General features: G+C 37.7%; 2 protein-coding genes and 1 non-coding gene across 3 annotated transcripts; 1 reads left to right on the forward strand and 2 right to left on the reverse strand.

Moving 5' to 3' along the window:
- Positions 1 to 368: 368 nt before the first annotated feature.
- Positions 369 to 475, reverse strand: LOC142164407 (small nucleolar RNA R71). Its single transcript, XR_012695178.1, has one exon. It is a non-coding gene; the product is annotated as a small nucleolar RNA R71 (small nucleolar RNA).
- A 1,256-nt stretch (positions 476 to 1,731) lies between these two features.
- LOC107830575 (uncharacterized) lies at positions 1,732 to 2,241 on the forward strand. The gene has a single exon (XM_016658187.2). It carries the CDS (start codon positions 1,732 to 1,734, stop codon positions 2,239 to 2,241), a length of 510 nt encoding a protein of 169 aa, XP_016513673.2.
- A 13,203-nt stretch (positions 2,242 to 15,444) lies between these two features.
- Positions 15,445 to 24,110, reverse strand: LOC107830577 (peroxiredoxin-2B). Its single transcript, XM_016658188.2, has 3 exons — positions 23,874 to 24,110; positions 23,690 to 23,769; positions 15,445 to 15,861 (listed from the first exon to the last, which is right to left on the reverse strand). Exons 1-3 carry the CDS (start codon positions 24,026 to 24,028, stop codon positions 15,608 to 15,610), a joined length of 489 nt encoding a protein of 162 aa, XP_016513674.1. The 5' UTR covers positions 24,029 to 24,110; the 3' UTR covers positions 15,445 to 15,607.
- Between the last annotated feature and the right edge of the window lie 2,413 nt (positions 24,111 to 26,523).

Genomic DNA, 26,523 nt, shown 5'->3' on the forward strand with positions numbered 1-26,523 from the left:
TGAAGCAGCTTTGTATGATTGGGCACAACCCACTGCTGAAAATTTGGCAACTGCAATTGCAGTCCCTCGGATACAAGAGGAATCATTTCAAATCACAAACAACATGCTACATCTGCTGCAAAATAAGGGACTGTTCTCCGGGTCTTATATTGAAGATCCACAGCAGCATCTGAAAAATTTTCTGTCGATTTGTGTCACGCAAAGGCAACCAAATGTGACACGGAAGCAATAAGATTGTTGTTGTTTCCATTCTCAGTGACAGGAGAAGCCAAAAATGGCTTAATTCGCTCCCCATAAATTCCATCACAACTTGGGAGGAATTAGTCAAGCAGTTTTTGAATAAGTTCTACCCACCCAATAAGACTGCCAAGCAGGTTGATGAGATATTGAGCTTCAGGCAGAAACCAGCTGAAACATTACAAGAAATGTGGGAGAGATTCAAAGGTATGCTTGTTAAGTGTCCACATCATGGCATTCCAGATCAGATGTTGGGACAACGGTTTTACATGGGATTAGCGGACAACTTGAAGGCCAATGTTGATGCTTCAGCAGGTGGAGCATTTTTAAGCAAGTCATTTAGAGAGTGTAAGGTCCTGCTAGATAAAATGGCTCAAAACTCGGGATGGATGACAAGAGATTCCACAATCACCCCCTATAGTTCACTCAGTAGCATTGGACCCGAACAATTCCATAGCCGAAAATATGGCCACTCTGATGACGCAAATGAGTATCCTCACCAAGAAGATTGATGAATCAGGCCAAAAGCAGGTACACATAGTTGACATGACTAATGAGGGATTATGTACACCATGCATTAACCAACCATACGTGTGTTCGTGGAGTGGTGAAAGTGACAACCAGAACTATTAAGAGAACATGAACTATGTGTGCAACTATGGAGGACAGAGACAAGATGGTCAGAATTGGGGGCAGCAAAATCAGCAGTATAGACCGGCACAACAACAGTACAATAATACCAAAAATCCTAGAGTTATGTGACCATAGGGTCAAGTAGTGTACCTTACCAAAGGCAACAAGGATACAACCAGCAAATTCAGCAGCTAACTTATCAACAACCTCAACAACGGCAGATAGTGAGGCAGGATGATGGGTTATCAAAAATTAAAGGAATGTTGCAACAACTCATTGGGGCCAGCAGGAAAATGAAAGAAAAGGTCCACCAAATGCAAGAAAAGGTATTGTCACATGATTCGGCTATCAAGGGCATTGAGATTCAACTAGGGAAATTATCCATGTCCCTTAATAATCGTCCTCAAGGGACGTTACCTGCGGACACACATGTCAATCCAAAAGAGCAGGGCCTAAAGCCGCTTATGGCGGTGAGCTTGAGAAATGGTAGAGATCTTGATTTAAAGCAAGAAATTGCTCGTGAGAGCCGGTCAACTGAAACACTTGTGTCAGTGCCAATTGAGTTAGATGAGTCAACCGGGCTAACATAAGTAAGAATGCAACCAGCCCACATGGAAATAAACAAGGAAAAAGAAGTTGCGGAAGAGACTGAGAAAATGCAAGAGAAGGTTTTCAGAAAAAGTGCCTGAGCAGGATCTAACTCAAGCCAAAGAAAAGAAGCGACCTCCAGCACCCTTCCCGCAGAGCTTGGCCAAATATCAGAAGGATGAACAGTACAAAAAATTCATGGAAATGCTGAAGCAAATTCAGGTAAACATTCCTCTAATTGATGATTTGAGGGAGATGCCCGGTTATGCAAAAATGATGAAGGACTTGATGTCTCGCAAGTTCGACTTCCAAGACTTGGAAACTATCACATTGAAACAGACTTGTAGTGCTGTTGTGTCAAGACCTATAGCTGAGAAGTTATCCGACCCTCGAAGCTTCACAATTCCATGCACCATAGATAGCTATGCATTTGCCAAAGCATTGTGTGATTTGGGAGCAAGTATAAATCGGATGCCATTGTCTATATATAAAAAGTTAGGCATTGGAAGAGCAAGGCCTACATCCGTGTTACTGCAACTAGCTGACCGAACGGTGAAAAGGCCATCAGGTATACTTGACGATGTACTTGTGCAGCTTGAAAAATTCGTGTTTCCAGCAAATTTTATCATTCTGGACTGTAAGGTTGATGAGGAGATTCCTATAATTTTGGGAAGGCCATTCTTGGCCACAGGGAGAGCTCTGATTGATTGTGAAATGGGGGAGCTGAAGATGAGGCTGAATAATGAAGAAATAACATTTAATGTGCAAAAGTCTATGCAGTGACCCAGTGAGTTTGCAAATTGCTCTTTGTTAGACACGGTGGATGTAATCATAGAGGAAGATGATGAGGCACTTAATGCAAAAGACCATCTAACAGCCTGCCTTATGAACTTAGAAGAAGTAAATGGTGAGGACTTGGCGGAATGGGTGTTGTTTCTTCAAGGGCAAGGGTACTGAAAAAGAGAGCTCGAATTCGAGCCTTTACACTCGGAAGAAAGAAAGAACCCTCCAGCCAAGCCATCGATCAAAGCACCACCACAATTGGAGCTGAAACCGCTACCATCTCACCTCAGGTATGCTTTCTTGGGACCTAATTCAACTTTGCATGTTTTTATCTTATCTGGTTATATAGATGTGCAGGTAAAACAACTTTTGCAGGTGTTGAAAGAGTGCAAGAATGCAATTGGTTGGACCATTTCAGACATTAAGGGTATCAGCCCGGCCTTCTGCATGCATAAACTTCTACTGGAAGATGGGCACAAACCTTCAAGATAACATAAAAGAAGGTTGATCCCTAACATGAAGGAAGTTATAAAGAAGGAAGTGATCAAGTGGTTAGATGCGAAAATTATTTTTCCCATCTCAGATAGCAACTAGGTTAGCCCAGTTCCATGTGTGCCAAAGAAAGGTGGGATGATTGTTGTGCAAAATGAGAACAATGAATTAATCTCAACAAGAATAGTCACGGGATGGCGAATTTGCATGGACTACAGAAGATTGAACAAGGCCACCCGAAATGATCATTTCCCCTTGCCGTTCATTGATCAGATGCTAGATAGATTGGAATGAAGGTCCCATTTTTCCTTCTTGGATGGATACTCAGGGTACAACCATATATCTATTGCCCCGGAGGATAGAGATAAAACGCCATTCACCTGTCCATATGGCATTTACGCTTTTCGGAGAATATCTTTTGGTCTATGCAATGCACCCGCCACATTCCAAAGGTGCATGATGGCCATCTTCACAGATATAGTTGAGGATATAATGGAGGTTTTCATGGATGATTTCTCAGTGGTGGGAAATTCTTTTGATAATTGCCTTAGAAATCTGTAAAGAGTGTTGCGAAGATGTATGGAGACTAATTTGGTGTTGAACTGGGAAAATGCCATTTTATGGTACAGGAAGGTATAGTCTTGGGACACCTAGTGTCAAGTAAGGGCATTGAGGTGGACCGTGCCAAGATTGATGTAATAGAGAAGCTGCCACTACCCATTTTCGTCAAGGCAATAAGACATTTCCTTGGTCATGCCGGATTTTACAAGCGGTTTATAAAAGATTTTTCCAAGATTGCTAATCCTTTGTGTAAATTGATTGAAAACAATCACTCTTTTGTGTTTTCTGATGACTGTAGGATAGCTTCCGAAGGATTAAAGAAGAGTCTAGTGTCTGCACCTATCATAGTTGTACCTGACTGGGAGCAACCATTTGAGTTGATGTGTGATGCAAGTGACCATGTCGTGGGAACAGTACTTGGACAGAGAAAATATAAAATCATGCATACAATCTACTATGCAAGTAGAACATTGAATGGCGCCCAATTGAATTACATAGTGACAGAAAAAAAGATGCTAGCAGTGTTGTTCACATTTGACAAATTCCGGTACTACTTGATAGGCTCGAAGGTAATTGTTTATACTGACCATGCTGCTCTCAGGTACCTAATTGATAAAAAGGAAGCAAAGTCGTGCCTGATTCGATAGGTTCTACTGCTGCAAGAGTTTGACTTGAAAATTCGTGACCAAAAAGGAACGAAAAACCAAGTTGCTGATCACTTGTACAGGCTTAAAAGAGCTGAAATGAAGGTTTAGGTGGAAGAGATCATGAAGACTTTCCCGGAGGAACAACTGTTAGCCACGAGACTTGAGGAAGTGCCACGGTATGCCGACATTGCAAACAACATGGCAAGCAATATTGTTCTTTATGAATTGTCTTCTGTGCAGAAAAAAAGTTCTTTCGTGATTATCGCATCTATTTCTGGGATGAACCATATTTGTTTCGGATTTGTATTGATAACATGATCCGGAGATGTATTCCCGAGATAGACTTCTAGTTTGCAGGCATGTCATGCTTTGCCTTATGGAGGTCATTTCGGAGGAGTAAGGACAACTGCTAAAGTTTTGGAGTCGGGCTTCTATTGGCCGACGTTGTTTAAAGATGCACACATTTGGGTAAAGATTTGTGATGAGTGTCAAAGGACGAGGAATATTTCCCGTTGACATGAGATGCCCATGAACCAATCCAAGAAGTGGAAGTATTTGATGTATGGGGAATCGACTTTATGGGACCATTTGTTAGCTTATACAACAACAAGTATATACTAGTAGCAGTGGACTTTGTCTCGAAATGGGTAGAAGCTGTAGCACTCCCAACAAATGATGCAAAGGGAGTTATTAGTTTTCTAAGAAAAAATATCTTCACCCTATTTGGAACTCCAAGAGCGATCATTAGTGATGGAGGAACTCACTTCTGCAACCGAGCCTTCGCAAAGTTGCTGGAAAAATATGGCGTACGCCATAAGGTTGCCACTCCGTATCACCCACAAAAAAGTGGTCAAGTTGAGGTGTCAAACCGAGAAATCAAGAGTGTTTTGACCAAAACTGTAAATGCTACTCGGACTGATTGGGCGAAAAAATTGGATGATGCACTATGGGCCTACCACACTTCATTCAAAACTCCGATTGGTATGTCACCGTACTAATTGGTGTTCGGAAAGGTGTGTCACTTACTGGTGGAGCTAGAGCATAGAGATTTTTGGGCATTAAGGCAATTAAATCTTGACATAGAGGCCGCTGGTACGAGTAGAGTCACAGAACTTCATGAACTCGATGAGTTCTGTTACCATGCTTTTGAAAGCACCAGGTTGTACAAGGAAAGGATGAAGATCATGCACGACAAGCATATTCAAGAGAGGATTTTCAAACCCGGAGATGTCGTGTTGTTGTATAATTCAAGATTGAAACTATTTCCAGGTAAGCTAAAATCTAGATGGTCGAGACCATTTAGAGTGGTGCAAGTACTCTGAAGTGGAGCTGTAGAAATTGAATCTGAGGATGGAACGAACAGGTTTAGAGTTAATGGGCAAAGGTTGAAACATTACCTTAGCATGGATGAGGAAAATGTTGTATCGGTGATTCATTTGAAGGAGCCTCAATTGTTGAGTGAACCTTAAGTTTGATTGCATGCGTCATGCCACGACATTAAATCAGGCGCTCGTTAGGAGACAACCCAATTCGTAGTTTATTTTAGCTTAACTATAAATTTTCGTTTTTTTTTTTTTGCACTAACAAGTTTTTAGCTAAATCTTGGTATCTGAACAGGTAATGGAGCATGATGGAAAGTCATGGCGCGAGGAGTCGTTCACAAAACAAAATAAAAATTACATGCGTACGCTCCAAACAACGTTGCGTACCTCGCGTCACCCAGTTTAATGCACAGTGCACCTGGAAGCAAACCTCGCATTGCAAACATTTCACCACGCGGCATAGCTTGCATCGCCTGCTGCCCAACGTGATTTTCAGCTCGCGTCGCCCAGTCTTCAGCGCACTATAGAGCTCGCCCAGCGAGGGTTATAGCGAGACCAATATCGTGGCAGCCTCGAGTCGCAAGGGAAACAGCGAGTAAAATCTGGCAGCAGACTTCGTATAGCCAGGAAAGGACCTCGCGTTATGCCTCATGCCGCCAGCTTCGCAGCTCGCTAAGGAGCTTGCCTCGCCAGGTAAGTTTCTCGCTGGGATCTCGCGTCGCCAGATTTTTAGCACGCATTAGAGATCGCCTCGCACGGTCCTTTACTCGCTGAAATCCTCGCCAACCATGTTTCTAGCTCGCTATTGGTTTCGCCTGGCCATCTCCCATTTTCGTTGTAAAAACTCAGATGGCCAGCCCCCATGCACGCACCCCACATCACCTATTGTCCATTGTTGTAAACCTACTGTCCATTGCTTGCTTGGGAGCTTGCCCAACCTAAGCACAACAAACCACTCCCTTTCTCGCTAAACACCACGCATCGCCAGGTCTTAAGCATGCTATTAAACTCGTGTCGCAAGGGATACAGTGAGCAAAACCTAGCATTAAACCATGCGTCGCAAATGAACCAGCTCGCTAAGCAGTACCTCGCGTTAGCCTCACATTGCGCGGGTTATAGCGAGACAGAGCTCATTTTTGCCTCGCGTCGCGCAGGTTATCGCAAGGTCAGTTTTCTTTGCTTTTCAATATCACGCATCAAACCTCGCCCAGCCAGACCACCAGCTCGCTATGGACCTCACATCGCATGGGTTGTAGCAAGGTCCACCTCGCGGCAACCCTCGCGCCACCTGTTTTTCTGCTCGCTAAGGAGCTCGCGTCTCCTGCTTGTAAGCTCTCTAAGTAGTTCGCCTCGCCAGGTAACGTGTTTTAATATTTTTTAAGCTTATTTTTCTAACTTCTTTATATTAAAATACTACTTTGTTTTCTAACCTCTTTATATTAAAACACTACTTTGTTTTCTAACTTCTTTATATTAAATCACTACTTTGTTTTCTAACTTATTTATATTAAAATACTACTTTTTTTTCTAACCTCTTTATATTAAAACACTACAAAAAGACACACACCTCACTAAACACACTACACTACCCGTCCATTTTTCCCTTCCCCTCACACACAAATTTCATTCAAGACGATTTGCATCCACTCTTTCACTCACTTGAGACATCAATTGAGGAACATTTCAATCCTCCTAAGCATCTAAGGTATGTTCCTAACTCTTTCATCAATCAAAAATTTGAATTGAGTTAAGAAATGAAATTCCTCTAATTTTGGGTATGTATTTATAGCATCAAATTGCTTGCTTTCCCTAATCCCATAAACCCCATAGGATTGATATTGTTGTTGGGTACAAGGGTGATAACATGAAATCCCCAAGCCGATTTGGGGAGGATGAGGCAATCCCTCATCTCTACAACCACTTTGACAACACTAGCGCATGCTAAGTGTTTGTCGAAATGCCTCAAAGGCACTCTTTGCCCAAATGGAGTTTTGGTCTCCTGGATTATAATACTTATGCTAAGTTGCATTTCACCACTCCAAATTACAAATTTAGTTGGGCTCAACAGCAGCTACATGCATAACAATTGTGGTAAACACCATTTTGCCAATGCTTTATTTGCATGCTAAAATAAAGAGGTGAAGTATGAGTAGCCTCAAAATGGTTGAACATCATGTAGTGAACTCTTAAGTGTGGGGTCGCAAGACCATGTTTTGAATTGATTCATCTGCTTTATCACTAAGGAACGTTCACTTATGTAGGTACGAGCATGCCTCCTAAAAAGACGATGGTAAAGGCAAGGGCAAGGCTACTATTCAAACTAAGGCCAAGGCTTCTTCCAGACCTCCACCGAAAAAGAGAAAAGGTGAGGAGGCCACTTCAAGACAAGTTGAAGGGTTGCAAGCAGTTGCAGCTATATCAGCCACATGCCCACAACCTGAGGGACAATGAGAATTTGGACTGAAGAGCATACCTCAATCTGCCAAGGATTGGTACAAGCTTTGTCAGCCAAGACATATACATTTTAAGTCAGCTATTCATGAGCGGCGCCTACAAGCTAAGTACCAATCAATTTGGAAGGGTATTTATGACCTTGGCTTAAGCTACGTATTTAGAAACACCGGGGATATTAATGTCAACCTTGTTCAGGAATTTTATGCCAGTTTTGATCCGAATGATCCTGAGCAGCTGGTGCTTATTAGAGGAAGGTTGATCGATTTTTCGGCAACAGCTATATGCAATTTTTTGGGAGCTCCGGATGTTCCACAGGAACCTTGGACAACTTTATCACACGTCCTCCATATCAGGAATTGAGACACACTCTCTGTGGTGTCAATTCTATGACTGCTTGGGTTCGTGACAAGAAGACCCAACGCCATAGGAAATTTCCAAAGAAACAAATGAAGTCGGAAGCTCAGGTATGGCTGAAATTGATCAACACACGACTATTACCATTCAATCATGAGACTCTTATAAGCCGTGAAAGGATATGCATGTTTTACTTCCTCATGAATGGCCAGAAAGTGAATATGGGCCACTTAATACGCTACCAGATGTCCCAGGTGAGAAAAAGCAAGCACATTGACAGATCGTCCTTTGCCAACATGTTGACTCAGTACCTGTGCAAAGAGGAGGTGGAGGAGAAGCGTGATTTTGATAAAGCCATTCCTCCACCCCTCAGAATAATGGACATCACAAACATACGGGTGAAAGAGGAGAATGCCATGGCCACAATGACAGGTGTCGAGTGCAATGCTCGAGATGACAGCCTTATGTCACATCTATATGGGATGATGGATTTATAGCTCAGGATTGGGGGAAGGCCGGCCACTACTGAGGAGAGGACCACCTTGGAGGAGCGTTATCCGCTAAATCCTCATGCGCAACAGCTAGTTAGGCTTGGCGATGGGAAGCGACTCCCAGATGATGAGTATATCAACACACCAGTATGTTCTGAGGTCGAGCTAGAGCAGTCCGACGAGGATGATGATGATGATGATGAGGGAGAAGAGGATGAGGACTGGACAGGTGCAGATGGAGCCTTTGATGATGAGGGCGAGGACGATGTCTGATCAAGGAGTTTTTCCAACCACCTTACATGTTTTGTTGTTTATGATTTTATATATGCATTGAGGACAATGCATGATCTAAGTGTGGGGTGGAAGGTATTCTCTGTCATTTGTAAATATTAGATAAAGTAATTAGTTCGTGTGTTTAATGTTTATTTTATTTTCGTATTTCCCCTTATTTAATATTTTTTAAAAATAATAAATAAATAAAAATAAAATAACTGGACTTTTCCCGACGATTGATCTCTTAGGCAGTTTTCTTGAGGTACTTAAGTCAACACACACACACATAAATAAATAAATATATATATATATATATATATATATATATATATATATATATATATATATATATATATATATATATATATATATATATATATATATATGTCTTTTTATTATTGTAGATAGTAATAATCCCTTGTGATTTTTCTTTGTGCATCGGTTCTTTTCCACGAGATGTAGTTGAACCAGGTAGTAGTTTTTGTTTTGTCTTTAGATTAGAATAGAATCTAGGGAATAAAAGAAAAAAAAAATGAGAAATGCTAGGCTCCTTTGACTAATTTGATAGATATTTAGGCTCTAGCATGTGTAGTACCTTCCCTATGGTTTGAAAATGTTTGATATGCCTTGTTGAGTAATAACATGTTTATTGACGCCTATATCTCATTTTCTTGGCTTATGTCACTTTGTGTTTGATGCTTAATATTTTGTGGCTCCTTAGTGAGTCATATGCCATGTGTGGTGAGAAATTGTATAGTCTCTGTCATTGCATTAGAGTCCAGAACCTGCCCGGCATGTGAGTTGAAGCGAAATTTTAGGTTTTGCTCGGTTTGAAAAATGATATTAGGCTTTCTTTGATTTTTTTGAGCTTAGTGCTTACCACAATAAAAATTATCCCTAGTCAACCCTTTTTAGCCTATAAACTTTTATTTGGCAACCACATTACAAACCTATACCCCTTTGTTCTTAATTATCATTGTTTTGATCATTTTACCTCTTAAAGTACTTTAATTATAAAATGAGCAGTAAAAGAAGTAAGGATGAAACTTAGGTGGCTATTGAGTGGAACCAATGAAAGAAAGAAAGGTGCACTTGTATTGTAAGGAATACACCACTAGCAGGACGGGTAGAAAAAAAAGTATTGTTGAAAAGAAAAAATAAATATGTAGCAAAGGAAAATAAACATATCTTGTCCTTGCTAGTGTGTATGAATTAATGTGGTGCTTAAATAAAGAGAAAATTTTTTAGGGGTGATAATGTTTGTGAAATTGAAATGGATTGAAGCATTTTTGCTTAAAGTTAATTATGTGATGTGTTAAAGTGTTTAGGAGTTAGTCACTATTCCTAAATTTATCCTACATGTCCTTAAGCCAACATTACAACCATAAAAAGTCCTAATTGATTTTAATCGAGCAAGCCTACATTAGTAGAGGTTTACATAATGGGCAAGCCTATGGTACTTTGTGCATGCATGTGACTTCTTTGTGAGAGTGAGAAATTTCTTTGATATATGAGCATCCTTAAAATATATTTGAGCATTTGATTCGAATGTGTGGATTCAACTTACTCTCTTGCTCTTGTTGTGAGGGCACATGATTTTACAAGGGATAGATGATGTTATTAGATTTCTCTATGATGTTAAGTGTTCAAGCGATGAATGCATTGTGATATTGAGTCGGTTTGTGAGGTTAGGATTGTTAGAAACATGTTGTCCTTTTGTTGAATAAAGATTTGAAGTATGGCATAAAGTAAAGAAAATGTGTGTCGAAGACATATGCTAAAGTTTAATTGTTGCTATCAACCATAGTCATAGGTATGGTGTGCTTCGGATGTGCTAAAAGAAAATAAAAGTGCTCTAGGAATTGGTCGTTGACTCGAGGACGAGCAACGTTTAAGTGTAGGGTGGTGATGTGATGCCAAAATGCTTTACTTTTAGCACATTACTCGTCCTATATTTTGTTGGTCTAATGAGTTATTGTGTGATATTTGAGCTAAATTGTATTGTTTTATGTGTAGGAACATCGGAAGGAATCATCAAATGAAAATTTCACAAAAAGAGGACAAAAATACAATAAAAGAGCACAAAAGCATCAAGTATCCAAACTGTGCTATAGATCAAGCTTTGCAAGGTCTATAGCCAGGTAGACCGCTCTATAGACTAGGCTTCGCGAGGTCTATAGCCAGGTAGACCGCTCTATAGACTAGGCTTCGCGAGGTCTATAGCCAGGTCGACCGCGCTATAGACCAGGCTTCGCGAGGTCTATAGCACGGTAATTAAAAGTCGCGGGTTAAAAGACCCAAAACCAAAATTGGACCGGGAGATTGGCATAAATACTCCCCAAATGAGTTATTCTAGGGTTGAACATGATTTTGGAGAAGAAATAGGCTGCCAAGCACTGTGGAGCAAGAATCAAACGAGTTTTCCCTTCCTTTATCTCTTTACTTTGTAGTTTCATGTCTTTAAACATTATGTTGATTGTTGTTGTATTTATGAGTAGCTAAACTCTTTTATCTAAGGTCTGATGGAACCTATTGGAGGATGATTTTTTACTGCGTTTAATATAGATTTGCCTTTGATTTTTCTCTACTTGTTCAACTATATTTTCATTGTAGTTAATTGAAGAGCTCTCAATTAACTGTGCCTATTTAGTGTGTATACTGCTCGAGAGAGAGTGCACATTTAGGCAGTTGTTGAACAACACCACTCCTAACGTAGTTGAGAGATCGATACAGAGGGTTTAAAGGCGGGATTAGAGATAATGAAGCCTTGGTGCGATCGTCGTGAGCGGTAAATTAGTGTCAACTAGCGTAGTTCGAGAGAATACGTCTAGTAAATTGTAGTAGTTACTCGAGAGAGAGAGAGAGAGAGAGAGAGAGAGAGAGAGAGAGAGAGAGAGAGAGAGAGAGAGAGAGAGAGAGAGAGAGAGAGAGCGCTACTGGGAGTTGGAAAAATGGGGGATGCAGCTATGGACTTAGGAAAATTTATAGGAAACATAGCGGAGAAGATTCCGGCAATAGGGAAAATCATAACCTTAGACTTTTTTAAATCTTGTCTACAATATTTGCCTTGTTAGTTATAAATTACTGTATTTTTAATTACTTTGATCTTAGTTAGTAAACTCTCAAATTGTTTTATAATATTTCTGAAGGTTGATTACTTGAATTCGTGCTAGTTGTAATTAACACGTTATTTCCCTGTGAGATTCGACTCCGGGCTTGTAAATCAGATTTTATTTGCAACGACCGCTAGACCTCTTAAGAGGCATAGTTGGGCGTGATCAGTTGCCGACTCTGAAACTGAAATTATTGTATAAACAAAATAAATAAGATAGCTATTTTAATGTACTATAGAACTAATCAATCTAATTAAGAATAAAGGGGAAGAACTGTCAAAACAACCCACGCGAAGGATCTCACAATTGTTTTCTCTCAATATTCTCCCTCGATCAATTATTTCAATTTTCACACGTTACCTAAAAAGATCATAATGCATCACTTAATAATAATAATAATAACAACAACAACAACAACAATAATAATAATAATAATAATAATAATAATAATAATAATAATAATAATAATAATAATAATAATAAACATTAAGAATTTTATTAATTATCATTGTATTATTAACTTTAAGAACCACGATTTTTGGGCATGGTAAACCTCCTTCCTTAGACTTGGATCTTTTGCATATTTTAGCATCCAATATGATTATCCAGGAATCCCTCTTTTAGAGGGACATTCTCATGCCCATAGATCAATTAGACAAAGCAAAGAAACGTCCAAATAGTAACCAATGATAACACAATTGCCAAATGCGCAAAGACAAAGATTGCTTCATTACCTTAGATGCTGATGTTTGTGCAATCAAACCAAGAGTTGTAGCAGACATCAATATATTTTGTATGACCTATTATGAATTTCTCGAATTTCTTTCTAGCATCTAAAACTTTTGCATCAAATTTATGAGAAGGAAAAGGTGAGAAATAAGCGAATTAAAAATTTAATCTCAAGGGCACAACGATGAACTGAAAAAAGCATCAACAATAAATAAAACATCCAACAAAAGCCAAATTCCAACTACTGAAACTTCAAGTAAGAAAATAGTATATATATATATATATATATATATATATATATATATATATATATATATATATATATATATATATAAGATGAAAATTGTGCAGTGGATTTGCTAGATCAATGTTCACATGTATCTCTTGCAAAAGCGCATAATATCAAACAACAATTATGCAGAATTGCAGATCACATGTAAATCCACGATTATTTTCTATTAAAATTGAGACTCTATAAGCAAAAGGTTTTTATTGATAGAGATTCGCGTTCGGGTTTAATTAGAATCAGTCACAAATTAGGTATGGTAACCGCGTCTTGTGGTGAAGATTTTAAAGTCCAAGTATGAGACAAATTCTTAATTTTACCCTTTTATCCAATATGGACTTATATATTAAAAGAAATCCTTAAAAATTTTAAGAGCATAAAAGTCGGTTAATATTTCGAGGATATTATTGTCGTTTAATATTTAGTATAAATTATTCGTGCTTTTATAATAACTAGTTTCTAAACACGTACGTTGCACGTGTGTCCATATCAATTAGTATAACAGTAGGTAGGTGTGATGAACTAATTTTCTTCGTTATTTGGAAATATTTTATTGAAAGCGGAAGAAGATAACAAATTTAGCAGCAGCCATCCAGAGTATAAATTTTTCCCCTATATTATTTATAACTTTTTGGATAAATTTTGATATCCTTCTTTGTAATAAAATGTCAAGACTTTTCGCAAAAGTAATCTAAATGTTCTGCTTTCGGGTAATTTCATTTTAGACACTTTAACGTTCAAGTTCTCAAAGAAAAAGAAAAAAGAAACCCTGTAAGTATTGTCTTTGTGAAACTCTTGTAGCTTTACTTTTAAAAATTATCAGCACATCTTGTTTTTTCCCTCAATAGACTAATAGTATTCAATAAGGTCGAACTTTTGACTGCGAGATTGGCAAGTAAGTCCAATGATATTTGTAGAACGTTAATATTGTATTACATGTCACCCAATAAATACAACTCCCTACATAGAAGGCAGTAGTAGAAAATGAACTTGTCTAATAAGAAAAGAATATATTTACCTGTGATGTACTACAGATAATGCTGGGAAAAGTACCTGAAAAGGGAATTTGTGACAGAAACAAGAGAAATAGGAACTTTTAGTTGTGCACTTCTATAGATTGCAGCAAAAAATGTCAAGATTGTGCAAAAAGAATATTACAGTGCAAGCTGAAAGGAACAACAACAAAGAATGAAATGTGAAAAGATTTGTAAATAACAATTAAAACAATTTACGTAACTGACATCCTGCAACAACTGGCCGACGAAATAATTCTCCACATTTAGCTTGTTTAATTTATAAAAAGTTTCAGTTTCACTATTGCACTTTGACACACATCCTAAGAAAATCAAAGGTCTTATTAAAAAATTGTCCTATTAAAGGTTGGCCACTTGAACTCATCTGAATGTTTCTCTTTCTTTGGATTTTATCACTTTTCTGTTAACTTTATTAAATTATTTTCTTTTTATCTTTACAAAATAAATGGCAAAATGGTCACCAATACCACATCTCTTTAATTACCCAGTTCTGTTACAACTCTTCGGCTAATTTTGAGACAATATTGTTTGAAAATGAAAGAGTTTTCAAAACATTAATGAATAGACATAGTAATAATTACTGGAAGATGAAAGTAATTCCAATTTCAAGAAAGAAAATAAGTGCTTGGCAGATACATGGAACTTTCAAGCCAATGACTTCAAATTTAATTGATATATTTATTATTTATTGGAATGTAAATTTATTATTTAGTACAAATTTATTATATGAGTAGTATTTAGATGAGGGGTAAAAATGTCGTCTAATTTTTTTATGAATATTTTAGTAAATCAACTTTACAACTTAGAGTCTTCCCATTTTTAGTATAGTAAATATAATAATATAGATTAGTCAAACACAAAATGTTTCTCACTAAAAATTCTTTTTTGAAAAGTACTTTTGAAAATAACACATATCAAAATAAGCTGATTTTAAAAGTTTAGACAAACTGCATCAAACTCCAGCTCCAGTTCTCTCCTGTATTTTGCAGAATCATCAGCAAAGAACATCACATCACTTTTCTCTAGCTTATTGTTTGCCCACATCTTTATCACAAATGCATCATTCGCATCTTGAAAATCGAGAAGCAACAGCCTACAGATGATATTACTCAGTATTGCAAGTTAATTGAAAATACTGTGGCAATATAGATAACACGGGAAGGAGGCAAAAATTTATCGGGTACACCCGAGTGTGACATTTCCAGCAGCAAGGCTGTGCACTGACAATTCTGAATATCAGTGATAAATGAAGGTAGCATCAATATTATCGAAAGTTCCTCCTTTGCATCTAATATATGGCATACTCTTTTTAGGATATTCCACATTTTTAGGATATTATTTCGAAATATTTGGGTGTACACATGTATTAACATGTTTCCACCTCAACCTTGGACCAATTTGTTACATTGCGGATTTAATTGCCTCCAACACACAGTGGAGCAAGTAATCCGAGCAGCAAGAAGTTTTTTATTACTATATTAAAGCATTCTTCATACAAACTGTGATATTGTGGAACAGAACCGAGTACTTATATTTCAATAATATTATTGGCATACATTCCAGACGCTCGGTAAATACAGCCAAAAACACACGGAAGGCAGTGGTGAACCTTAAAGAGCCTTGAGGATTTCATCAGCACCGGAGACAGTGAACTCCCCTCCAGATTCAATGTTAGCCGCCTTCACCTTGAGGTCCTCAACCAAAAGAGCATACCTTCGAGATCGAACACCAAGCCCCTTTTCAGACAGGTCTAGCTCAAGCCCGAGAGCATGAGTGTATTTTCCAGCTCCGTCGGCAAGGAATTTTACATGTTTGTTATCCGGGTATGTTTTTGCCCAGGCCCTCATCACAAAGGGGTCATTAACTGCAGCAGGAAGCAAACATGTAACAACTTCCATAACAATAAACCAAGCATAATAGAGAAACAGATGCACATGAAGGTCAGCAGAGATGACTATCGTGCTGCATTCTTTCTAATGGGTGCTTTAGTTATATTCTGTTCACCAGAAGAAATCATTGGCTCTTAGCAGAGGCTAATAAACCTGCTACCACTTAGTTTTATGTTTAAAAATTTGCAATCCACCTCTTTTCCCTATTAGTTTCCACCTGTTGAACGTCAGCTTGAACCAGCAGCAAGAAAGCGCCACTCTGCCATATTATTCAGACACCACAACATGGATAAAATATAATCACTGGAAAAAGTGGTACTTGCACTAAAGATATGATCAATTTTTGCTGATAACGATGCACTCACATACCAAGACCTGCTAATCTTACTGTCCTAATTGGCCCATTTTTTATCTCCACAAGCCAGTTCAGTGATCCTGATATTTGCTGGCTATCTATACCTACACTCTTTACCCCTCGTTACTTATGGATTGAGGACAATTATCAGCTGAGAACAAAATAAACTGTGAGAACAAAATTGTCCCTACTTCTGAACCTTCTAATGAATTGTGATTTTCTTCCTTTAAATTATGCAAAAAATGAAGCGTGGAAATTTGGTAGAACTCCATATTAAGATCAGGTAAAAGGAAAAAGGTGAGAAGAGAAGAAGCATGATGTTGGCACAGCAGGCAAGGACGCGAGGGCAGTTTTGTAACTTATGAAAGTCAAGTACATGAACAGATCACCTAAGAATTGAGAAGCTACTATTAGATCTGCAGTGATTTTGCATAGTTTTGCAATCAAATCCGACACCAACCATGTGAAGCTCCAATATGCTTCAGCAGGAAAAGGGGTGACAACCTAGTTACAAGGATCGTCCACCTTCAACCATTAGGTTGGGTGTTCAGGTCTAAAAGTAGGAAAAGCCACTGTTGGGTTCCTTAGAATGCAGAATTGCGGATTTAGGGCTAGGGGGGTTACATTGACCCCATAAGACAAAAAAAATGTTCGAGCACCCTGAGAGGGATAAAAATATCACAAGCTGTCATAGTAAATGAAGGATAAGGAAGAAAAGCCATGAGAAAAAACATTTTCATTCGATTGTACCTATGACAGTTTTCCTATAGGTGATTGGATGTACCCTTTTCCTTACAAACAAAAGGGTTTTTCAAAGGATTGGGAGAATTAGCGAGGTTTCATTTTATCTTTAAAATTGTTGGAGAACTAAAATATACAAATATGTTCCATGTCAAATAGCTTAAACTTTTAAATGAGCTAATTCACACAATTCAATACAATGCTAGAGTAGACCGAGGTTCTGTGATATCAAGTCCATCCATAAGCTAAAAATATTTCACGAGCTTGGCCATGAAAAGATTTAGACCCACACATGAGGGACACCTTGCATGTTTATATAAGAAACAAACAAAAGTATCCCATTTCTATCTGTTTAAATTAAATTTTAGATGAGGTGATTTATACAATTCAGAAAATTTTATACCAAATGGTTCTGGTTAGTCTTATTTTAAGTAATTTTGAAACTCCACCACAATATTCAACTTTAATTATCTTTTGAGATTTCATATTGTGGACTCCAACTAATTTAAGATTGAAGAGATTGATTGTATTTTCCCTATAATCACGTGAATATTCCCAAAAGATATTTAAGTTTTCTGCAAAAGAACCAAAAACTCAAACTATAAGGGGGTTCTATAGCTAAGTGACTTTTGTGTTCTTGAAGTTACATGTTCTCTACTACACAATAAGAGTAAGTAAGCTAGCAGGAGGCACATGCAAGCTTGCCTACTGGACTTTTATGAAATTTTGTATTTCTCAACTTTAATGCTTTCACTTCCGGTTAACATGAATTATCAAGGCTGTTTGTTAAATAAATATGTGGGGGCTAGAGATCAATACTAACTCCATTATCTTTTCGGTCCACCAAATGCCCTCTAAAGTTAAAAGTAAGAAATAACCTTGATAATTTTTAACTACATGCCACGTGGTATCAATATCAATACTAATTAGCACAGACAACTTCCGATGAAGTTTTTGAAGCATGGGTTTTCATTTTTTTTTTTTTTTCCTTTACATAGTTTTAAGAGTAATGTTTTACATTAGAGATTCCAGAGTGATTAATAAACAAATAGCAAAACATAAACCTCAAAAAGGTCAAATAAGATAGCACTTTCTAAATGCATGAGACACTATATGACATTCATTGTAAGAATTTGAGTGTTTGCAGATAGATACATGTCAACTTAAAAGTGTGCAAATATTTGTCTTTGTAAGATTTGTGTTTTGTGATTTTGTTAATTGATCACTCTGTTATCTTTAATGTAAAACATTACTCTTAAAATTTCGTAAAAAAAATAAAATAGAAGTATCTTCTTCAAGAACTTCATTGGAAGTTGCCTGTGCTACTCAGTATTACCACTGATAACAAATGGCATGTAGTTGAAGGATTTTTCTTACATTTAATTTCGAGGATATTTGGTGGACGGAAAGAGAATTGGCTTACAAATTTATGGACCCACAACTCCCACATGTCAACTTAACAAAAAGCCTCAATAGTTCATGCTAACCAGAAGCGGAAGTATTAAAGTAAAAAATGCAAAATAGCAAAAAAGCCCCAATCGGCATGCTAGCATGTTGACTTCATGATAGCTTACTCCTTATTATATAGTAGAATTAAAAATAAGACCAAAACAGAATATTAACTATTACTCCCTTTGTCCCAACTTATGTGTTATCATTCAAATTTTGAGACATTCTTTCAATGCAATTTTTTCAGGTGTCTTATAAATAATTTGAATTGTTAATTATTGTGAATTTCAATGCTTTATACATAGTTTTCAAGGAACTTTGACTAAAGACAGAACACACTAATTAGACCACGAATTACAAATGTTTGGAAAAGTTCTATTGCTATTTCACGAGGCAATCCACGTCGATGTAATGAAAGTGAAGGACCTACGACAATGACAGAACGTCCTGAATAATCGACTCGTTTGCCAAGCAGTCTCACGAAATCTTCCCTCTTTGCCTTCAATTACATCAGAAAATGACTTGTAAACTTTATTATGACCGTCCCTTATTGGTTTGCCAAGCAGAGTCTCACGAAATCTTCCCATTTTGCCTTCAATTACATCAGAAAATGACTTGTAAACTTTATTATGACTGTCCCTTATTGGTTGTCCCCGGATTCCATTATCAAGTAGTGTATCCACGACTTCTTGTACTAATTTCTCCTGACACATTACTAATTCTTCTGGCGTAGATCTACTTGTTGTTAATAGATCAGTAAGGGTATTGTTCCGATAGATAACTCTTCTATAGAGTTCATTAATATCTGAGCTCATTAGTTTACCCCCATCTATCTGAATGATCGGTCTCAACTCAGGAGGAAGAACTGGTAATAGACACAAAACCATCCATTCTGGCTCTATATTTGTTCGAATAAAATGCTTAGCCAATTCCACGCGTCTAACCAAAAAGTCCTTTCTTCTTCCAACTTTTCGATCTTCCCATTCATTCCCTGTGTGCCCTTCTTCCCCCAATTCTTCCCGATCTAGATTTACGAAAGCATAGAGGAGTAGCGGAGATGTGAGTGGTATGTGGACCGCGACTACGAATTACATTAGGGAGGCTGCTGGAGAGGTATTAGGGGGTCTCGAAGGGCTCCTCTAGTGGCCGCAAAGGGGATTGATGGTGGATTACTGAGGTTCAAGGCAAAATAGAAGCCAAGAAAGCGGCATATCTGAAGCTTCTAGAGAGCGTGGACTAGGAGGTGAAGAGGACGAACAAGGAGGGGTATAAGATAGCTAAGAAGGAAGCAAAGTTAGCAGTTACTGCAACCAAGACGGCCGCGTTTGAACACCTATATAAAGAACTTGGAGGCAAAGGAAGGGATAAAAAGTTGTACAGGCTAGCCAAGGTGCAAGAAAGGAAAACCCGTGACCTGGACCAAGTGTAGTGCATCAAGGACGAGGAAGGCAGAGTTTTGTTGGATGAGGCACGTATTCGACAAAGATGGCAGACTTACTTCCATAAACGTTTGAACAAAGAGGGGGATAGGAGCATTGAGCTAAGGGACTTGTAGGGGTATAAGAGTCTAGGAGATTGAAAGGGCTATGTGTCAGATGAGCAAGGGGGAGAGCAACCGGTCCAAACGAGATCTCGGTGAAATTTTGGAAGAGCGTGGGTAGGGCGGGCTTGGAGTGGCTTACTGGGTTATTTACCGTCATTTTTAGGATGAAGAAAATGGCCGAAAAATGGAGATGGAGTAGGATGGTCTCGCTGTATAAGAACAAAGGTGATATCCAAAGTTGCAACAACTACCGGGGCAGCAAGTTACTAAGCCATACCAGTGTTATCAAAGGCGAAAAGCGCAAAAAAGCTCTAAGGTCTATTGGGGCTTTAAGCGCAAAGCGCAAATAAAGCGTGGGATTTAATGAAAAAAGGGGCAACGGGAGAAAAAGTAAAAAAAAAGAATATATATATATATATATATGTAGTCCAAGACCAATAATTATAAGCATGAATAACACACATATAGAAAAAAAAATTGAAAAATAATTACAATAAAATGAAATATCAGTTGTTTAGTGTCACCTTTTCAAGATTACACTCATCGGCAAGAAAAAGTATGCTTTAGAACCAAAGCGAGGCGAAGCGCTCAACATGTTTTGAGCCTCGCTTCAGGGCTTAAGTGCGCTTTAAGCGCGCCTTTGACAACACGGAGCCATACTATGAAAGCTTGGGAGAGAGTGGTAGAGCTGAGGTTGAGGAGGATTGTGACTATTTCTGAAAATCAGTTCGGATTTATGCCGGGACGTTCAACTACGAAAGCTATTCATCTTGTTAGGAGGCTGATGGAGCAGGATAGGGAAAGGAAGAGGGATTTACATATGGTATTCATCGACTTAGAGAACGCTTACGATAAAGTACCAAGGGAGGTTCGGTGGAGATATTTGGAGGCTAGAGGTGTTCTTGTTGCATATATTAGGGCTATTAAGACATGTATAATGGAGCTAAGACCCGAGTGAGGACCGTGGGAGGGGACTCGGAACACTTCCCAGTTATGATGGGGTTACACCAGGGGTCAACCCTCAGTCCATTTCTTTTTGCCTTAGCGATCGACGCATTGACGCACCACATACAAGGGGAGGTGTCATGGTACATGTTATTTGCTGATTGATGAGATGTGAGGCGGTGTTAACGAGAGGTTAGAGGTTTGAAGACAGACCCTGGAGTCTAAAGGTTTCAAGTTGAACAGGACCAAGATAGAATACTTGGAGTGTAAGTTCAGTGGTGCAACTCAGGTAGTGGACGAAGACGTGAGGCTTGATTCGCAAGTCATGCCTAGGAGAGAGAGTTTTAAATACCTTGGGTCAGTTATACAAGAGAATGGAGAGATCGACGAGAATATTACACATCGTATTGGGGCGGGGTGGATGAAATGGAGACTCGCTTCCGGTGTTTTTTGTGATAAGAATGTGCCACCAAAACTTAAAGGTAAGTTTTACAGAGCGGTAGTCAGACCGACTATGTTGTATGGGGCGAAGTGTTGGCCAGTCATGAACTCCCATGTCCAAAAGATGAAGGTGGCTAAAATGAGAATGTTGAGATGGATGTGCGAACATACCAGGTTAGATAGAATTAGAAATAAAGTTATTAGGAAAAAGGTGGGCGTGGCCCCTGTGGAGAACAAGATGCGGGAGGCGAGACTTAGATGGTTCGGGCATGTGAAGAGGAGAGGCACAGATGCACCGGTGAGGAGGCGTGAGAGGTTGGCCCTGGAGGGCTTAAGGAGAGGTAGAGGCAGGCCGAATAAGTATTGGGAAGGTGATTAGGCAAGATATGGCATTGCTCCAGCTTACTGAAGACATGACCATGGATAGTAGGAAGGTGTGGATGTTGAAAATTAAGGTAGAGGGTTAGGACAGGTAGCCGAGCATTGTCCTTGTCGGTAACAGTAGCTTTATTACGTGATTTAGTATTCTCGTATCCCTTGACTTCTGTGATTACTTGTTATCGCTTTCGTGTCGGCTTTCTGATTGCAGTACCAAATGTATTTAGTTTTGTATTTTTGTTTCGGTTTTCTAATTGGTATGCTTGTTGTTGCCGCCCTTCCTTTTACCTATCCTAAACCGAGGGTCTTCCGGAAACAGCCTCCCTGCCTTCTTGAAGGTAGGAGTAAGGTGTGCGTACACACTACCCTCCTCAAACACCACTTGTGGGATTACACTGGGTTTTTTGTTGTTGTTGTTACGTAATTTTCAAATGTATAAATTTTATTTCAAAAAAGTTAAAAAATTTATGTCCATATTCACGTTCAAAGTCAAAAAGTTGACTCTCGAAATCCGAACGGTGCTACGTAAATTAGGACAGAGGGAGTATAAACAAGCAACTAAACGTATTCAATACCACAATAAAATACTATTTTCAACGTAGCATACTTAGTCTTCCATTTAAGGTATTATCCTTTATATTTTTTCCTAATTTGCATTTCATCATTTTTCTCCATGTACCACTAAATTAATCCATTCTAAGTAAAAATTATAAAATTATTTTGGTCAATAAAATACTTTTTGTTTGGCATGAAAACGTGGAGCCAAGGGATTCTATGGTACTACTAGAACAGTTTAATATTTAAACATTAAATACAACCTATTTGAACTCAAAATGGTTGTAGAATTGAACTTGCTGTACTTGACAATTTCTAGCAATTTCTAACAGTTCTGGGCAACAGCACATTGGGTCCTGGCAATGGAAGCACATTTGGAAGGTGAAAATTCCATTTAAAGTGGCATGTTTCTGCTGGCTTGTGGTCAAAGAGGTTATTCTAACACATGATTGTCTAGTGAAGAGTTCTCTAAATGTTATTTGTGTGAAAAAGAGGTTGATACAAACAACTACCTGTTTCTGCACTGCAAAGTAACCAACAACTTGTGGATTGAATTGGACAATTCCCTAGACAACTAGGGAAGTGCCAGCATGTTGGAATGATCCAGGAATTATACTGAGGCAGAGAGATGGTGGACCAAGATTCCAGCATGTATTTGGTGGATAATATGGAAGGAAAGAAACTCAATATGCTTTGAAGATAGAGCAAATTCTGAGCAATATATTTTTGTTTCACTTTTGGTGTAAAGGAGCCCTTGTTTTTGTTCTTTTTGTGGGGTCTTGTAACTATGTTTTACTCTTAGCACAATTTTTGTGCTAAAAACTACTTTATCTTTATTATAAAATTTGTTACCTTCTCAAAAAAAAATCTCGACATAGGAGGAGGAGGAAGAAGAAGGGAAGAACGTGAGTCTATACCAGTATACCTATAAGATTTTTTTAAAAGTAAACAAAATTAAAATACCAGTTCAAAAAAGGATACCGGATGAAATATTCTGAACTAACAATACACCTAAAAACTTTATAATTACAGTTGGGGCCTGTGCTGGATACACTGAAATTTTCTGAACAAAGACACAATTTTGGTAATAACAGTAAAGACGAGTTTGCAAGCATAGAAACAAGTATGGATTTCAAGAAAGAATAAAAAATTTGAAACTTATGGTCCAAAGAAAGAAATGGACATTTGTTTGGATATAAATAATCTAATTAAGGATAAAAAGAGAATTTTAAAGTTAAAGTTATTTTTAAATATAGAATGGTTTCCTTCTTGTGTCACGTAAATTGAAACAAAGTCAGTACAAATCATAGAAAGACCAAAGAAATCCTCTTGGTGAAGCAAAATCAAAGAAATAAAACTCTACATCACAGATGATAATTGAGGAGAAGAAACATACCGCTAATGCAGAGAATTTCGTCCACGCCTTTAGATTTCAACTCGTCAGCCTGTTCAATAAACCCAGGCACATGCTTCGTGCTGCATATATAAACATTTCACATTCCAAATATCAGACTATTTTTCTCGAAAGTTCCATTCTTCCATTAGAAATTCCAAACAAAATGAAGAAATGAAAATAGGACCTGCAAGTGGGAGTGAAAGCTCCGGGAACGGCGAAGAGAATGACCTTCTTGCCCTGAGCAAGTGAGTGTACGGAAACGCTCTGCATCTGATCTTGCTCGTCGAAGTAAGATACAGTTCCATCGGGGATGATGTCACCAACGGCGATCGCTGCCATTTTTGTATTATAGCTTTCTCAATTTTCTCCGGCGACAATTGGACTGTTGACCTAGTGAGGCAAGAATTATATTTATTAGGTGGATTTAATAAAAGTTTTGAAGTCCGCAAAAAGTTATGGGAGAACAGAGTAGGACACCCGACATCTTTTGAGCTAACACGTGTATGGCTGACACAAATTATATTAAATTATGATTTTGAGTTATTTGAATTATGCGTAAATAACTTTAAATATAAATCTTTTAGATAAAAATTATATATAATTATTAAAATTAATTAAAAAGCAGAAGATGAAATTATTTTTCAAATCTCGCAGTGGATAATATATATTCTTTTTTTATATTAATAACAATTTAATCCATTAATTTTAGTACTTGCCTTTCGTTTTCGCTATAAATATCAAACAATATTGAACATTTCATGTTGTGTTCTATTTTGTTAGAGCAGATTCGATCATATTATATTAATAAAATTCTTGTTACCACTTTATTTTTCGTCAAATATGTCTATTCTTCTATATTTTTACACAATTTTTTTTCTTTTTATTTTTTTGCTTATAGTTATTGTATTATTCATTACTTATTACCCTTTTAATAATCAACGATAAATATTTGTATTATTCATTACTTATTACCCTTTTAATAATCAACGATAAATATAATTTTTAATACTTACAATTTAGTATATTTTTATGCATATATCCTCTTACTCGGAATTCTTTTATTATTTAAATCTATCAATAACATTATTAATTATTTTATTTATTTATTTTTAAATTAATTCAAACTGTAAATATCCTCACACTAGCTTTATTTTCCTCTATATGCATTCACTTCCCTACTATGAAATAGTAATTAATTTTTACATTAATGTTTTACTTATAATCAAAATAATATCATATTTTAATTTTAATTTTAATTTTGAATTGGTCTAAAATATTAATACATAAGTTATTTGATTATTATGTTTCAAATATATTAAGTTATATTATAATTATTATTTTTTATGACATGCAATTAAACTTTTTTTGCTTTGAGTTTTAAGGTACAATTTGACTTTTTGCTAGTAAAATTAACGAGATTAGTATTTTAAAATTTTTAATTTATTATCAAATTTTATTTTTCTTTATCTAGTAAGCTTCAATTTCGTGGTTCTCCATAGTTTGAGCGTTCTCATCATAATTTTAAAAACTTTCTAATCTCAAGTTCAAGTAGTCTTCCCTTCCATTTCTAATACTGGATTTTTAATTATTTTTCCTAATTTTAGTATTACCTTATCTAATATATTATATTACCACATTTTCATATGGATCTTTTATTGATTTGTCACATTATTTAATATTATTATCCATTACTATTCATTAATATTATAACGACCCGATCGGTTGTTTTGAGCTCTAACGCATTGTTTGGCGGTTTGAGGTCTTGAGTAGTTTCACTTCATGTTTTTACGACTTGTACGTGTGGTCAAAATTTAATTTCGGGAAGTTCAGAGTTGATTCGGATAGAAAATTCTAATTTCGAAAGATTTAAGTTGGAAGAATTGACTAAGGTTTGACTTTTGAATAAATGACCTCGGAATCGGGATTTGAAGGTTCCAATAGGTTCGTATGATGATTTCGGACTTGGGCGTATATTCGGGTTGAGTATCGGGTCGCCCAGGAGTATTTTGGCGCTTATTGTGAAAAGTTGGCATTTTAAAGGTTTTAGAATTTCCTAAGTTTGGTTTGAGGTAGACTTTGGTGTTATCGATGTCTGTTTGAGGCCCCGAGCCTTGGAATAGTTTCGTTATATCATTTATTACTCGTGTGCGAAATTTGAAGTCATTCCAGATTGATTTGATACGTTTCGGCACAAGATATAAAATTTGGAAATTTGGAAATTTATAAGTTCGATTCGAGGCGCGATTCGTAATTTCGACGTTGTTTGATGTGGTTTGAGGTCTCGAATAAGTTCGTATCGCATTTTGGGACGTGTTGGTATATTTGGTTAAGGTCCCGAGGGCCTCGGGGGAGATTCCGGATGATTAACGGATCGATTTTTGGACTTAAGAAGATGCTGGAATTTTTCTGTTGTTGGTGCGATTGCTTCTGCGGAAGCTTGATCGCAGAAGCGACCATGCAGAAGCGAGGGACTGATCATAGAAGCGGCTGGATAGGGGTTGGGTAGAGGTCGCAGGTGCGAAGCATTTTCCGCACCTGTGTGATCGCAGATGCGGAGGAAAGACACGCAGGAATCACGCAGGTGCGGAGGAAAGACACGTAGGAGCGGAAGTTGGGCTGATGGAGAAGGTCGCAGAAACGCATGCGCAGAGGCGCATTTCCAGCATGCAGAAGTGAAAATGGCCCAGGTGAGGGATGTTCGCAAAAGTGAGTTTTGGCTTGCAAAAGCGAGGACGCTGATGCGGCGATTCTGTCCGCGTAGATGCGAACTGGGCAAAACACTTAAGGATCAAAAGTTAGTCATTTCGTCATTTTCGTTTGAGATTTTGGAGCTC

This window comes from Nicotiana tabacum, chromosome 9 (genome assembly GCF_000715075.1).
Source record: "Nicotiana tabacum cultivar K326 chromosome 9, ASM71507v2, whole genome shotgun sequence".
NCBI classification, from domain to species: Eukaryota; Viridiplantae; Streptophyta; class Magnoliopsida; order Solanales; family Solanaceae; genus Nicotiana; species Nicotiana tabacum.